Source organism: Thermobia domestica, chromosome 15, assembly GCF_964235325.1.
Source record: "Thermobia domestica chromosome 15, izTheDome1.hap1.1, whole genome shotgun sequence".
Taxonomy (NCBI): Eukaryota; Metazoa; Arthropoda; class Insecta; order Zygentoma; family Lepismatidae; genus Thermobia; species Thermobia domestica.
The window spans coordinates 66,034,266-66,052,571 of NC_137468.1; the positions used below are offsets into that span (position 1 = coordinate 66,034,266).

At 35.4% G+C, this 18,306-nt stretch overlaps 1 protein-coding gene across 2 annotated transcripts in view; it reads left to right on the forward strand.

Annotated features, from left to right (window-relative positions):
- Positions 1 to 18,306, forward strand: part of LOC145671053 (5-hydroxytryptamine receptor-like) — a 1,055,419-nt gene that overhangs the window by 932,747 nt on the left and 104,366 nt on the right. For both annotated transcript variants that reach the window (XM_081739738.1, XM_081739739.1), the window contains one exon: positions 4,214 to 4,323. In XM_081739738.1, coding sequence (XP_081595864.1) covers positions 4,214 to 4,323 — 110 coding nt within the window. The remainder of the gene's footprint in view (positions 1 to 4,213; positions 4,324 to 18,306) is intronic.

The window sequence follows — 18,306 nt, forward strand, 5'->3', positions numbered from 1 at the left end:
TAGATATAGATATAGATATAGATATAGATATAGATATAGATATAGATAGATAGATATGGAAGGTAATTGATTTAATGTTTTTTTTAAAGTAAAGGAAAATTACAAAACGTAGCAGGATGTTGTTTGAACTGTAGTATAAACATACTGTATAATACATAAATGTATGCATGTTCTAGCACGATTTTACATAGAATAGAGAGAAATTTCTCTTGTATACGTATTTCTCTGAAGTAGAATCTGGTTTTAGGTTTCGTTATCAAAAGCAACATCATTTTCGGCATACAGATTCACTCAAGCCCAACTAATGAGATCCAAAGTTAGCGGAATGGTCATCATTGCTTTCTAGGTGAAACCCACACCGCGTGTTAACGTTCATTTACACTGAATGTTAAACCCTCTGTAGTAAACCTGGATAATATAAGCTATATATCCGTTATTAATGGGTTTAATATAGTGTAATCAATTTGGTTGCACACGTAGCAATGAAGATATTGTATACACCACTTTGGATATGGTGTTTCACATACACTAATAGCTTCCAGATAGTAATTAGTGACTCATCTCATTAAATTAAAAATATTCATTTCCTCTACAGTTTAAACGTGTAATATAAATGCGATAAAATATGATTTATAACCTACAATAACCAAAACTCATCGGCAAAAACTGATATATAGGGCTATATTTCCCAAATTTATTTAACCAAAGATAGATTGTAACCATCAATTACAAAGTTAAACTTATTACTTGTACGTGCGAAACTCTCAAGTTATGACAGCAATAAATTATTTTACATATAAGATAAAAGAGAAAAAGGACAGAAGAATTTAGTTGTAAAATAGTGGAAGCAAAATTGTATCGTATTCGCAAGGTCCAGGATATAATGAACCAGAGAAATAATATTCGGATGACACTTTTAGTAGCGTCTAATTTAAAAATATTTCTCTCCTATTTCTTATTAACGGTGAGCAGTCTGTAGAATAAGTATACATTAAACGTTAAAATTTAACGAAAAGAAATGTCTAAAGATGTATATAATCATTTGATAGATCTCATTAAGCTGCACAAAATGATATGAGGGGGGCAGTCCCTCGTGCGTAATTTTCGAGAAAATCTAAAAGTTGATACTGTACAATAGTCAAGCCGCTTATTAAAATGAACCTGGTACAGCCTCATATACCCTCAGTATACCCTCAATCAGCTCTTCATTATGACACTAGGAAAATGACAGTATACAACATGGGTATTGCGTGCGATATAGCTAAACACAGGGGTGGATTCAGAACCCAGTTCTGGGAGGGCGGTGGGTTGTACTACTATTACTTAGAGCTACTTTTAAGAGCTCCAAACTCTGGGTTGGGTTTTATTTATATGTAAAATAAGAAAGTTTCCTCTTCTGAGGGGGAGGGGCGATCAGAGCGATCGTCTCCCCCTGGATCTGCCCCTGGCTAAACATTATTATAATTATAAAATTCATTTCTTGTTTAAGTCTAACATTATGTAAAGATAATATGTAAGAGAGAAAAGGGTACGTTTCAACAGTTTCTTCAATGACTTTTTTTGTTATTGCTATTTAACCTTCACTTCATACAGATTTATAACAGTAATCACAAAAGTATGGTTTCTTGTAACACGAAACTAATTCTTGTTAGATAATACAGTTTTGCCTCGATAACTCGAATTTCCTCACATTCCCTTGAACTCTCCATAACTCTCAATGTTAAAATAACCTCTAACTCGAATGTTTAAAAGTTTCAACCTCGAAAACTCGAATTTTAATGGTTTCATAATCATGCTTCAAAAAGACCTCGGTAACTCGAACTTTTGCGTCTGCAAACTTCTACGAGTCGACATTTACTTCTATAAGTCGAATTTCTCTTGATGTGCCCTCGATAAATCGAAGTTATTGTTTTATGCTCTTACGTAATTGTCATTGTTGATAGTTCTGTCATGTTAATTCTAATATGTACTATAATTGTGTTTTAGAGTATTTTATTTTTACTAATCACTTTGTTTAATTTAAGGAACTTTTCACGACTTCAAATTAAAGAGATTGAATGAATAAAACTATGAGTTATATAGCTTATATAGTCACTTTTGATGAGGAACGTCAAACGTCGGAATTTCGAATTTTTACTTTGGCTACCTCGATACTCGAAAAACTCGATAACTCAAATTTTTGTCTATTCCCTTCAACTTCGAGTTATCGTGTTCTCACTGTTATTGTCTAGACATAAAAACAAAAAGCAAAACAAGTGAGGGATGTTCAAATCTGCTCCTCAGTTACATTTGAACAGCCATCTTTTTGGTCACAAAGACATATCAAAACAGATATTTGATCTCTTCGTTACGTTCAATGCTGTAAATTTTACCTCCTTTTAAAGAATTAGATTCACAATTAACATATTTGTCCGCTGGTAGGCTGTTCCACTTGCACTCTTAAGTTTGATAGCTTAAAAATTAAATATGATTTTCTACCTCTTTCAAGTCTACTTTCTCTGGAAACGTACGCTTCCCTGTCCTATACTCGACGCATACATCATATGTGTAACTTAAGTACATTCGACTTTTTCGTGTGACCTACTCCTTTATAAGCAGAAAATGTAGTTTTGACACTAAATAATACAAAATTACCGAAGATGATCATTGCTTCATCATTGCTTAACTCTTCCCTAGGTTTCATCAAGCAGAACGTTAGAAATAACCCCTTTTTAAGTAGAGACCGCCAGTCTAAATCGCAGTCCATCAAGTTTATCAACGATCTTTGGGTACCGTACATCTGTTGCCACCGTAATAAGACCGATATAGTAAATTTTATCAGGAGTAAAAACTTCAGTTAAAGGACCTTCTCATATCTTTCAACAATTTCTTGCATGCAACTGTGGTAGTTCTGGCTACCAAGCACTGTACGCTGAAGCTTGTATTGATAGTTTGTCTTCATTGAGGACTTTTACTGCCTCCAAAATAACATCATGCGTTATAAGTGGCTTGTTTTTTTCGCATAAGATGAAACCATACTTCCATCTGAAAATGACTACATTGAATGTACGTTTTCGTTTGCTATTGCAAACGCATCTGTGATATTCTAGAAGTTAATAAAGTTTAAACTTATTCAAATTTGCTGCACCTAGAGTTGCTCAAATGTGCCCCACCATACAGCTTTAGAAATTTTCGAATTGCTTTTTGTAAAGCGAAATCCATAATCAGATTGCAACATGAGCATTAAATATACCGATGGTTAGGTAATAATAATAATGTGTATATCAAACTTACTTCTGACTCTTTACTGTTGGCGTAATTCTCTTACAACTTCAGCAAAATACTTTGACACGCATAGCTGAAAACACAACCGTATACACTGGATGTTAACACATGAAAGAATAATATTCTGACTGAACGAAGCTTACTTGTTTGATAGCGCTATTTGCTATCATTGTTTGGATCTTCGATGGATTCCATTTCTCTTATTTTTTTTAAATGATATTCAAACGTTCTCAGTGTTCAAATTTGTCTCACACTCCACTATATGAATTGATAGATCTCACGAACAGAATAATTTATATGCTTGGTTGCAAATTCTTGAATGTAGTTTCAAAGAAACTCGAGAAAAACTCTGTTCAATTGTTTTAAAATTTTATCCATATGTCCTTCACTGTTCTTAATTGAGATCCTCATACTTTTTCAAATCTTTCTAACGTTTATTTGAATTAGTTTCAACATCTAAGGATCAAAGCCTGCAAGGATTTGACAAAGCTCACAAGGTTGAGATCATCTAGACCCCTTTTCGAGACCCATTCCCTATGTTGTGAAACCAATAAGGTTGAGGCCAACGATTATTATACCCCGTTCACAGATACATTTACCATGTAACAAAAATCACAAAGTTGAAGTCAAATAATACTAGCGTTCATTTCACATTTCATTACTTATCTGTCAAGGTCCATAAGGTTAATACCAAGATACGTTTTCACAGGCTTAAAGTTGATGTATAACCTGGAAACAATATATCATAAAACTAATGTCGTAAAGATTATCCATTAATTACGAAGACTTTTGGAGTAAAGAGATAGAAAGTATACTATATAGTGTTTCGCCTATTCAGCTGAATTATCAAAACATTTTGTTCATGATCTAGTTACTTGTTTTATTGTACAGTATTTTGAAAATGCTTCTATTGTACGTTAATGGTTTTCTTATTCTGTGTGTTTTCCAGATTAGCAAAGGTTGGATTTTGGGTCCTGAGCTGTGTGATATGTGGACTTCGAGTGATGTACTTTGCTGTACTGCTTCCATTCTTCATTTGGTGGCCATCGCAGTAGACAGGTAAACGAAATTCAATTTATATTTAATTATTTAAATTTAAAAATAATATTATCGCTTAAGCAGCCTAAAAAATGTTCTTAAAATTTCGGAGATTTTTCATCGGGTGTTCTAAAAAAGGTGCCCACAAGTAACAGCGCTATTTTTCAGATCAAAATGACACCCTCCAGGGCCTCCTTCAGTTGCTATAGGGAATCAAAATTTCGTTATGTGGCAACGTCGTAGATTAACTTGGAACCATTATCATTGTTCTTCGAATCCACCAAGAAATTACACCGATTGTTATACTAATAAGTTGTGCTAGAATCAACGTATATCTACTTTAACTTCCATCTGGAAAGAATCGATGTAATTATTTGCTAGATTGGTACCTCTTTTCTGTTGTTCTTTATCTGCAACTTTGCCCCATAGTGCAATTCTGGTCTTCTAACAAGAACACGAAAGGTATACAATTACATATATATTTAACTTTATTTTAAACTATATAATAGTGCTCTGTAGTATGTGGGCACCTTTTTTTAGAACACCCGCTATATAAGATACTATGGAAATTTGCATTTATATGACGAAACAAGGCGTGCATAATTAAGACCAGATCATCTTTTACAGTTGCAAAAATACACCATTTAACTTTGTAAACAAGGAACATGCAACGTAGTATGATACTTTTTAGTAGTGCTTTTGTACAATAGCCACTATTGTAAAATATTTTCTGCAGTTCGATTTCATTTCTTTCGATACTTGCAAGTATTTTATCTCCGATGAAGACATTGGTATAGTGACATTTCTTTACAATAGCGTTATGTTTTAATTCGTCTAGTTAGTTGGTTCGTTAGAATTTAGCTTCTCTTTTCAGCACTCACGTTATATGTGACGAGCCTCTCCAGTTTGTTTGATTTATTGATTCGGAGTTTAGTGTGCATTCAGTACCGAGCCTACATGAGTATATAAGTCATGAACCTACAGCTTAACGTGGTATCCGAAGCATATCAGCTCCCACTGGCAATCAAAACCGAAGCCAAATGTACCAAAGGCTTTTGTACTAACCAATGGACAAGCGTAGAAGACCCTTATTGATTTTGCACTGTAGTTAATACAGTAAGAAATGTTTTACATTATACCTTTTTCTTTTGAAATTACAGTAGTATTTTCACTCTGAAAAACTTACATCTATAGTGCGAAAACTTGTATTTTATTAAGCATTTATATCTTTCTCACAATTAACATAGGTTTAACACAATGTAAACACACAAGAAGTATTATATAATGTATAATTGTAAAGCTGAAATTAATTTACCTTCATTGTGTGTCTGACTAACATGAGCGCTTTGTCTCTGTTTCGATTCCTGGTTTAGTTGCATCGGGCAAGTGAACTTGATTAAAAGTAATGATTCGGAGACCACTTTAAGTAGATGTGCTATTTCATATTCCCTGCTCGCTGAGACGAGAAGTTAAAATTCTATAAATCAATCAATCAACAAATCAATAACATACATATATTTCTACGGATCATGGTCTCTTTTCTAGGACATGTTTAGAAAGAATGAAATGAAATGAAATCTTTGAGTTTTACGTCCCACGGTTATGCCGGTTAGGCTAAAGGAGACGGTGATGATGAGTAATGAATGAAATGGTGGAATGAAGAAAGTGGGAGGAAACGGGAGTACCCTGAGAAAACCCACGCACACGGTGTTTGTCCACCACAAAGTTCACTTGGCGGAGACTAGGATCGAACCCGAGACCCCAAGCACCAGAGGTGACATGCTTAGAAAGAGTATGTATACATATTTATTGTATATATGCACAGATAATATCGACTTATCCTCGGTTTTACGGGCATCTCATCAAGCGATAAATTATGAGGTAGCCTATTCAGGTTCAAAGTCTTTACTTTAAACCAAAACTGTTGAATTTACAGTATTATATTGTATATCTACAGTGTACAGGTACTATATCGAATCGGTGAATGTATATGAATATTTATATCGATGAATGTCTATGTACAAGTTATCAACATAAAGAAAACATTTATAATTTACAACATATCACATTTTGAAATGCTGACTCCTAAGGATGAGTGTGCAATTCACTGCCCTTAGTGATGTGTTAGGTTATCGCCTATAATACGTCACTTGGGATAGAACGGAAGAGTCTGTTGAAGGGTCAGACGTTGGTGATGCGAAATGGAAAATCTCTCTAAGATTCAAGAAGTGATGGAAGTTTAGATGGTGCAAATGCATGTTAGTTGTGTCGTGAGAAACGAGTGTCCAAGACGATGGCGGTCTACAAAGTTTGTGACAAAACAATATCAGAGAAGAGACAAAGGGACAAAAAGAAAGAGTTAACGATAGGGATTGCCGAGTAGTTAAAAAGTATTCTCACTAAGAACCGTACTGTGAATGCGGCAAAAGTATATGCTAAATTCAATCAGCAATCAGTTCCAAAGATTTTTGCAAGTAATTAACGGGCCGGTGTCTTTCTTTTGACAGGTATCTAAGTACTTAACACTGTTTTTACTTGCAAACTGGAGAATAAACTTGGTTCAAGATGTTCAATATTAGAAACAGACCATCTTCGAAGAGGGGTAATGAAATACGCAAATTAGCAGGATGGACTACGGCTCAGCTAGTAGTTATATATACTAGTGTATTAGCGGGGGCCCGTTAGGGGCCGGGACGTTACATCAAGCTTACATCCAATTTTTAATGTCAAGAGGCGTCCTGGCACCGCAAGGCTCCGAACCTCTTGTAATGAATACAACCTAGCAAAGTCCAAACCATGATCTGGGAAACCCTATTAAGCAAGAGGACTCAAGTCGTAGCCACGTCTATCCCGGACAAGGACTGAGATGCTACTTGAAGTAACGTAACCCATGTCTCCAGCAATCCGCACATTCAGAAGTGAGACGAATCTCTGCTTCCCAACATGATATATCGTTGCTTTCGCTGATCTTACTTTATAACAAAGAAAAACATTGATGGTAATGAGTTCATTTCAACATCATATTTTTCTTTCAACCAAGACGTCAATGTTCCAGTAGTGATTGAATCATTAGCTCCAATTAGGGATATAGCAGCTTGAATAGTCTGTGACAATATCCACAGACCAATGTCAAATTCATAAATGAATATCCGTGATCCGGTTGTAATTTTTAAATCTTTGATCAACAGCAACACCATTTGGCATAAGCAAAATGGAGCCAAGAACATCCAAACTGGATTACGGATGATTGGAAAATCATAATGGATCCTCTTTCACATTATTTTAATTATGCGGGTGTGTGGCGAACGGCAAGGAACGCCTCTAACATGAAATATGGCGAAAGCTTGTGATGATGTCTGCAATTTCATGGTGTTCTGCCTAGTATGTTATTATGCTTACAGGACGTATTACATTTTAGGTGCCACGTGCATACATACAACAGTCTATATATTGTTTCCGGCTAATTTACGAATGTCACTTTGCGTCAATTTGCCCTGGTAGACCTTTGAAAGCGTAGTTTTATGAGCAACGTGATGAACTGCAGAACCTTCCTTGACGGGGCTAATTTTCAGACGTTATCATTATTGAATATCTGTCGATAATTTTTGAATGAAGATTCCGGAACGGACATACCAGTATCTGTGATGAAAGAGAATGCAACAGTCAGGCCAATATTTACGAATAAGTCATAGGGTACGTGTCCAAAGCTACAAGATTCCATGGGCGGCATATTTTTAAAAATTAAATATTCTATGCGGACAATCGCGACTGCCGACAAGAGATAATCTGAGCAAGTTCTATACTGAAAACAATGTTAGGACCACAGCGACCGAGTTTTCTTGTTACAATGTTGCTGGCAATAGAAGGAGCTGGAACTCTTGCTTATCGGCTGACAGCGTAATTCGTACACTCGATGCTGTACACCCCTTCCTATTGCTGGCAACTCAATGTAAACAGATGCCGTCGCATTGTTTAGGCTTATATTAAACACGAATAAACAAGGAGGGAGAAACAAACAAATTTGCGCCATAACATTTTCTCTACAAACCTCCGAAAATTTTCGATGAATGTCAGATAATTTCTGTCCCTTACTCCATGACAATACCGGGTACCTTCTCTTAGAGCAATATTCAAGTCCATGAGTCGTCTCTAAATTGATATAATAACCAGCTGGGTTAACGTAGTCTATAATTGCCGTCGAATTTCTCTGACCTAATCTAATCTAATCTTAACATCACGTCCGTCTCGCGCTGTCACCATAATCTATCTAAGTTTTAACGCAATATCTACCCTACGCTATCACGTTAAATTGGCTTAAGGCTTTAACGCAGCAACGAAAGAAGAGATAATCAACGCTGCTAGTTATTAACAAAAATAGTTGACGGTAAACGTCTTATAAAGATTCCGGATCCCTGATGATTAGCGTAGCGAAACGAAAACTCAACTTAAATCTAATTACCTAGACACCCTCCTATGTTGTTATACATGATAATGTAATGCACGAGGTAAAATTTGAATATCCTATAAGTGAGGAAAGCGGTGCTCAAAAACGTGTATTTTGGAAAATCATGAAATATTTACTTTTGGAATATATACATATGATCCAGTTCCTGGAGAACTGCGAAGTTTTGCTGAGGAATTAAAGTCGAGTTTTGATGATAAATGTCCAATTGTCGTTCACTGGGATAGCAAAATATTACCTGATATATGACTCACATCCTGTACAGAATCAAATATTAAAAATACACTGCATAACAATCTTTAAAATGGTATCTACAAAAAAATGGAGTGAGCTTTGACATTACAGCCGTAAACGTAGGTTGAAAACATGTAGCATGTCGCAATCACATTCTAGAAATTAGTCTTAGTAAAATATTTATGTTATGCGTTGGCCCGATTGTCCGGTCCCAATTGTTTCTTCAGAAAAGTTAGCAACCCTGCTTCTAAGTGCGATATGGGAATGAAATTTGACAAAACCCTTCTCTCACCAAATTGAATGAAAACAGGGGGTGCACTAGTCTCTAGCTTGAACTTTTTTTTTATTATAAATTGTGTCATTTTATTGATGATTTTTAAAGTTCATACATTTACGACAAAGTTTTCTAGGACCAAATCGCATCGTATTGAAGTTGTTGATAGACATTATAAATAAAAGTTATAAAGAAATATTAAGTCGGGAGGCTACAATGTCGAAATGATCAATAGTAAGTGTATCGAAGAAAACATAGTAGAAAACTAATTTTTAAAGAAAACAAAACACGTTTTCTTCTTTTTCATCTCTTATTGTAGTCGGTCAAAGGTGACAAAATAAATAAATAAATAAAATTATAAACGTGTTTGCTCATGAATAATCGAATTATTTATTTATGTATTACTTTTGGTGCTTGTCATTGATTTTAAATTTTAATCACATATGAGCTTATGTACGATGAAAAGTTAGAAGAAAAATCTTAACAATGTGCTATAATTTAGAATTCTGATTGAGTTACCACGATGTTGCTGAGAAACGAATGAGACGTTTGGTAATAGGGTGTAAATTTAAAGTAACTTGTCTTATTATTTCTAATATTGCGTGGACTGATGTTAATCTCATTAGTTAACAGCTTTCACTCATCGTAGAATGAAGGCGTATAAGTCATAAATGGCATCCAGAGGTATATTTTATAATTCCTAATACAATGTAGCCATGTTCATATTTACGCCATTTAGGCTCTAAGACAGATGATGACAGGGATGTATGTGACGTCGATGTGATGATTCGTAAATACAGAAAGGTGAGGTTGCATGACATTGCAGATGCATTGCAAATCTCATACGGTTTAGTGAGAAGTAATGTCCACGACCAACTTGGCTTCAGGAAAGTGTGTGCGCTGGGTACTGGGTACCAAAACATCTGAGTGAAAACCAAACTCATCTTCCTTTACTCACCTCACATTATACGACCATGAAAAAAATTAATTTCTTCATCGCATATTAACGGGTGATATGACACATTCCTCTTCCGACTACTATTTGTTTGGACAATTAAAGAGATTATTCCCATTAAGCGTCCAAATGCTAGTCCCATGGATTACTGTAGTTTTGTACTTCTCGATTGTATGCTTTTACGGCGTTGCATTCACAAGTTATGTGGCCCTTTGAAAGCCTGCAAAAAGATGTAGGAACAAATACACTATGTGATCAAAAGTACCCGGACACCCCCCCCAAAAAAAACATACGTTTTTCATATTAGGTACATTGTGCTGCCACCCACTGCCAGGTACTCATTATCAGCGACCTCAGTAGTCATTAGACATTGTAAGAAAACAGAATAGGGCGCTCCGCGGAACTCACAGACTTCGAACGTGGTCAGGTGATTGGGTGTCACTTGTGTGAGAAATTTGTACGCGAAATTTCCACACTCCTAAACATCCCTAGATCCACTGTGTCTGATGAGATAGTGAAGTGGAAACGTGAAGGAACACGTACAGCACAAAAGCGTACAGGCCGACCTCATCTGTTGACTGACAGAGACCGCCGTCAGTTGAAGAGGATCGTAAAGTGTAATAATCAGACATCTATCCAGACCATCACACAGCAATTCCAAACTGCATCAGGATGCACTCCAAGTACTATGACAGTTAGGCGTGAGGTGAGAAAACTATTATTTCATGGTCGAGTGGCTGTTCATAAGTCACACATCACGCAGGTAAATGCCAAACGACGCCTCGCTTGGTATAAGGAGCGTAAACATTGGACGATTGAACAGTGGAAAAACGTTGTATGAGTGACGAATCACGTTACACAATGTAGCGATCCGATGGCAGGGTGTGGGTATGGCGAATGCCCGGTGAACGTCATCTGTCAGCGTGTGTAGTGCCAGCAGTAAAAGCGGAGGTGGTAATGTTATGGTGTGGTCGTGCTTTTCTTGGAGGGGGCTAGCAACTTTTGTTGTTTTGCGTGACACTCTCACAGCACAGACCTACATTGATGTTTTAAGCACCTTCTTGCTTCCCACTGTTGAAGAGCAATTCGGTGATGGCGATTGCATATTTCAACACAATCGAGCACCTGTTCATACTGCACGGCCTGCGGCGGAGTGGTTACAAGACCATAGCATCCCATTAATGGGCTGACTTGCACAGAGTCCTGACTTGAATCCTATAGAACACCTTTGGGATGTTTCGGAATGCCGACTTCGTGCCAGGCCTCACCGACCTACATCGATACCTCTCCCCAGTTCAGCACTCCGTGAAGAATGGGCTGCCACTCTCCAAGAAACTTTCCAGCACCTGATTGAATGTATGCCTGCGGGAGTGGAAGCTGCCATCAAGGTTAAAGGTGGGACAACACCATATTGAATTCCAGCAGTACCGATGGAGGACGCCACGAACTTGTAACTCATTTTCAGCCAGGTGTCCGGATACTTTTGATCACATAGTGTAGTTCTAGTACAATCTTAAGAAAGTCTGCTGCTGTAGAAAGTGTAATGTTATGCACTAGCCCACATCAATGGCCATCATACGGAGCATTATCAATGGTGACTAGGTGACTTCAATTTGTTCAAATAAAATGGATTAATTTTTGTGTTTCAGAATAAAATATTACAAGAATAATTAATTAAGTAAAAAGAATAATTAAGTAAAAATAATAATTTATTAAGTAAAAGATAATAAGTTAAGTAAAAAGAATAATTAATTAAGTGAAAATAAGTAAAAAATAAGTAATTAAGTAAAAAGAATAATTATATAATTAAAAATAACTAAAAATAATTAATTAAGTAAAAAGAATAATTAAGTAAGTAAATGTTATACATTAAAATTAGCGAAAGTTGTTTCAAACAATTTTTTTTAGCACTCTTTAGCCTCAGTAAATGTTAATAATCATGTCAACATTCAGCCTCAATGTTTGCTTTCGTTCTAGAAATATTCATTAACCTTTGTTATGAAACAAATGTATATGACCTTAAGCAGAAACAAACGTTTCGAAAACGAACGTTTAGCAGAAGCCACACACTCGGTGGTATTGTTAGAAAAGTTAAACGTGTGGTTTGTTTGTTTAATGAAGTTCAATGTCTTTTTTCCAGCACCGACGTGAATATAGTATTAAAAGTGAAATCGGAATCACTGTAATTCGTTCAAATTTTAGTCTTTCCACTGTAAATCTGAACCGATATTACGAAGAAAGTAGGTTCATGCGCTCTAGCGACTGAACTAGAGTGGATGACTTTGAATGTTTATATACAGTAAGCATATCAAGGGAAAACATAAAGTAATCATTTTCCAATGAGAACAAAACGATTACTCGAACTGATTTCATGTTTCCAATTTCAGTTTTATTATAATCGCATAAAAATATTTACCGTAGAAACATTGGCTTACAGTATATCGCTGTAGTCCTTTGTGAAAAAAGTGGTATGCATATTTCCGAAGTTTTTCTGAGTTGAGAAAATCAAAACTGTTAATGAATTTAGTCATACGAAACAGGATAAATTACTAACACGAAACTTGCGTTCCGAAACTTCAAATATACCATCAAGAAAGGATCAACAAAATATTTCCTAGCAAATCTTTTACGTTTGCTAAACATGTTTCCAAAATACACGATTCCGAGCACAAGTTTCTTTCTGTGTAGTCTATAACCACTTCATAGTTTCTTCTTAAAACTTTCATTTGCTAAACTGATTTCTTAAGTTTTTTCTTCCTTAGTACATCCAGGTTAATGTTGATTCATGTAAGTAGAGTAGATGGACGTTCAAGATGTTTTTCCCATTAGTTGCATATATACCTAGGTAATTCCGTTTACTATATTTTTGACAGTTAGTCAGTTTCAGAGCAATGTCGATTGACCAGGTATTATAGGTTGTTTACCAGCGGGGGCTGAGGTAATGGGGAAAAATTTCAACAATCTTTCTGTCTAATTCTTCCAATACTCCCTTACCCTCCTATATGTCAGCGTTGCCAGGGTTAAAAATTTGTCACATGAATGTCATTCTGAAGAGTTAGTGTGAGTTGGTTATTTATTGTGTGCTGTTGTTGTTGCGGCTTTGTTGCTTATTATTCATTTGACAATGGCTTCACAGCGTAAGAGAGGGCAAACTATACACAGCGAAGCTAGAGAAGTAATAATAAGGAAGGCCATAGTGCAGTGCGACGAAGAAGCGAGGAAAAAAAACTGAAACATTTGTTATCACAGCCTAATTTGCGTGTGTCCACGTATACAGAGATCTCCGATAGGAATTGCATAATTGCATAAACTCTTTGAATTAAGTGAGTATTAGCTGATTTTTTCACAACGCACTGGCAACCCTGCCCAGGACCGTCGAGTGACCGTTTCTTGGCGACTGGGTGGGGAACCTGCCAATCAACTCTGAATTCCTCAGCTTCGCATTAAAGCTAGCTCCCTATAATACACGGCATCGTCATCTTCTTGCTAGAAACTGTATCAACAGTATCACTTTGATTTATGTGTATATCAATAGTGATGTGGTACACCACTTGGTTGTAACGCCAAGAACGGGTGATATCATTAAAAGGTAACATGTCAGTCTACTAGATAGTGATTAACAGAGGTGTCTTGGTCTTGCACGTAAGCACGAGACCAAAAGTAAGACCAGAACCAAGACTTGGAAGTACAAGATGTAAACCAAGACCAAACCGAACTTGCAATAATCTTGCACACAAACTACTTGAACAATTTTGATGAAGGACTTATGTTTTGTTGAAGGAATTATGCTTTGCTAAATGATTTATGTTTTATTAAAAATTATGTTTTGCTCTAGGAAGTATGTGTTATTGAAAGGAATACTAATACTGTTTTTATTGCACTCAATTGGCATTTAAAGAACACACAATTCTTTGCTCTGTACTCACTTTAGGAATCCCAAAAGAAACGTGAATTTAAAATTTATGAATTGTATTAGCCAAAACTTAATATAAAAGATATGCAGAACTCATGTATTCGTACAAGGCTTCTTTTTATTTATATACAACATGCATATACATACATACACACACACACACACACACACACACACACATATATATATATATATATATATATATATATATATATATATATAATTTTTAAGACTTCAGCTTTAATCTCAATACAACGCTGAAAAAATCATCCCATGCTTGCTTTTTCCTGCTTTATATATTTACACAAAACTTATAATAAAAAACAAAAGTTTCTTTAGAGTAATATATAAAAAGTGGGTGTATTGTCCACAGAAAGTTTCCAAATTTAGAAGGTTTATGGTAATAGATTCGTTGCACAGTAAAATATTCCTCCATAATTTCGAAAGTAATTTTGCTTTCTATGACTTGCATCTGCCTGTCGATACTCTCACTTGAGCCATAACTCGTCTCATTATCGTTAATTGTCTAGCCTTGTGGGTATGAGTCCTCCTTAGCAAAAGCGAGCAACAAAAGATGTCAAATGCACTCCCCTTTTATCTTTGGTCTTCCTTTGGAAATTACCTAGAGCACGTAGAATGATACTGAATTTTAACGGTGTAGAAGACGAAAGAGAGTATAATTCTATGAATTGCTGCAGGGTAAGAACTTCAGTGTCTGATTTACTGTAGTCATCATTTGTTTCATTTATGACAACTGATAATTGGATTCTGTGTAATTTTACGAAAAATAATTGTGTGCCTAAGACGACAGATAAATTAAAAGTAAACTAACAAGTATGTTAATGACGTTTTTCTAAAACTAAAGCGTAATATAGTATCGAATTTAGTAATTCTGTACACTATGATATACAGGGTGGTCCAGAAGTGGGCTCCCCCCTCCCTTTAGTTTCAACAGTATTGTGTTAGTTATTGTAGAATATCGATCTTACAACACCTGACAATGCTTTCTGGAGTTTCATAAAGCAACAAGTAAGAAACACTCGATATCACACAATGCAGGAATTAAGAGCAGCTATGGAACACGCCTTCACTCTCGTGACTCCGGAGTATGTCCACAAAACATCTGCGAGAACTTGCGCAGAATTCAGCTGTGTTACCACATGGATGGTTATCATACCGAAGTTTATGACTCTTAAGACTACAAGGTAACTGTGTACAGGCATTCTATCATAATTAGCAGTATACTGTTGAAACTAAAGGGGGGTACGCCCCTTCCGATCACCCTATACTAAGAACAATATTAAATTTAGGAAGTGCATTCTTGTTACTATTGACGGTTTAAAACAGGCAATGATACGCGTATCTCTTATTTTCTCTTATATCTAAAGCAAAATTTACCCATGACAAGCATACAACCTCTTAAAAGCAAGACTTGCAAGGTTTTTGCAAGCAAAACCAAGGACTCGAGTGCAAAACCAAAGCCAAGAACAGGAAGGTGTTGGTCTTGAATTTACTCATTCCTACTATTAAATCTTTTCGATGTTCACAAGAATATATTATACATAAACTTTTTAATTACTATAATCATATATCGATGATTGCTATTATGTATTCTAATACCGAGCTTAAGCTGGCTATCTCCAAAATAGTTTGTATTGCGTGCATACGATGTAAGCCAATTTAACTTTTTTATTGCCTAATTATTTTTAGAATTAAAACAATTTTGCTACTAATCTGAAATGTTATAATGTTCATATCACATACGAATAAAGATCCAAACTAAATAAGAGGGTAACTTAATAATTCAATAATAAGTTTGTAATATGTGTATCAAAAGGCGAGTGCGAGGCCCTTTCGTCCTTCAGTCTCAGTACCTTACACCGCCAATTGTTATGACTCTGGTCCATTCATCAGTGTGAACGGAGATCCAAAAACTTTTTTTTTTGCATGTTGACTTATGAAACATGTAAATCTGTTGAAATATCGAATATGTTTTTTTCTCTGTCTTTCTTGAAACTATTACCATACATCCTCCTATTCCATCATTTCTCGAAACCAAAAATGCTTTGATAAATGTTATTTTTTGCTTATAAACTTGATCAAAATTAACACACAAACTCAGAATTCAAGAATATAAAAATCATATAAGAATGGAATCGTACAAGCAAACCTTAAAATGATTACATAAGACTTATACCGTATATATGTACATCATTCTACTTCGAAGAAGTGCAGAAACACACACACACACACACACACACACACACACATATATATATATATATATATATATATATATATATATATATATATATATATATATATATATATATATATATATATGTATATATATATATATATATAAGAAAATCTTTCTAGCATGATCTCTTGCACAAAACACACAAACGAAACCAAAGTTACCAAGAGATCTACAACGGATTGCAATTTCCTTGGCAGGTAAAACCGCTTGACTTTTGATGTTGATTGCTTGAAACTTTGTACTCTAGTGAGGCAACGGTTAAACTTACGAACTCCCTCAGGGATCTTCTAACTTCTTCTTCTTCCTCCTCTTTCTCTTCTTCTTTCTCTTCTATAGGCTCACTTTTGTCTTCTCCCTCTCTATCTCTCTTTCTCTCTCAAGCACACAAACAAATACCGATTTCCGTTATATAGAACGCTGTAGAGAGCAGAAGGAAACTGTTTGCCCACAGAGACATCTGTGTTTGTGTATTGGCGGAAGTCTTACTAACTGTGAAAATGGCTCTAACTTCATATTAGCCTCTTTTATACGGATACTTCCTTTAAAAAATCATTGATATTATGAAATTTTCTTTCCTTAAAAAAGCGGGAAAACATCATTAATACGTACTTTCGTTAACTTATCTAAAGTTTAACATTTTACTTTTGATAGATTGCAAGAAATTTATGTATAATATGTATTAACGTTTAACGAAAAAAGAATGTGCAAGGATAAGGTGTATACAAATCGATATGTTCCAATTAATTGAATCAAATAATATAGTGACTGTAAATCCTCATCAGGACACACCCTCGGGGGTCCACCGGGTCAGGAGCTCCCAAAACGTCCTAATTTAACATACATCTGTACACTTTCTCAATGAAACTATATTTTTTTAATAGGGAAATGATGGATCCAGTATAAAAATATCTTTGTATCTTACTCTGTATTACTTTGTATCTTTCTCTTATAAAATCAGTCTAAATCTATCCATTTGTTTCTAAAAACATAAGCGAAAGCATTTTAGTTACTTATCGTCTTTTCGGGGACAGAATAATACCTGTTCAGTACTACATAGACGTAATAACTTGTAGTATTGAAACCCTTTCCCCAAAGCTTGGACCGATTGATTTTCTCCAACTGCCCGTCTTCTGTATGGTACACAAGTTTTTATGTTCTGGTAGCTAGGTAGCGAGCTGCGATTGGGTAGGGTATGGGCGTGATACGTACTTCACGAAATTATGCATACATCATAAAATATACAACACATGATAAGAAAAAATATAAATGAAATGAGATCTGCAGTTTCACATACCACGCTAGTATCACATAGGTTAAAGATACGAATGATTAACATTAATGAATGAATAATATAAAAAAAAAAACTTGGTGAAATGAGAATGTGAAGAAAAACCGGAAGAACCTCCAGAAAACACATTCAATTAATGTTGTCCACCATTAAACACACATGGCCTTGGATTGTGTCAGGAACCCGACACACCAGACATAAACATTCTACCACCAGTAAACCTGGGGCCTCGATGACACAGTGGCAAAGCGCTCATCTCTAGTGTATTAGGTCACTGTTTTCAGTCCTCCTCGCTCCAATTGGGCTTTGTGGTAGACATACCGTGAGCGTGAGTTTTTTTGAGGTTTTTCCGTTTCCTCCTCCTTTCTTTATTCAACTAATTTATCCATGATCACCGTCATCTTTACACTTAGCATTGGTGCATAATCGTTGTACGTTCAAGATTTTATTCCATTTCTTTTTTAACTTTCGAGAGACTATAAAAGTAGATTTTCTTTATTAATAGTCAAGCAAAATTCAATATTTGAGATGTAGGAAGGAATATTAATTTAATTAAAGTATACTTTTTATAAACATAAAAATATAACAACAAAAAGTGAACTTCTGATGTCCATTTGT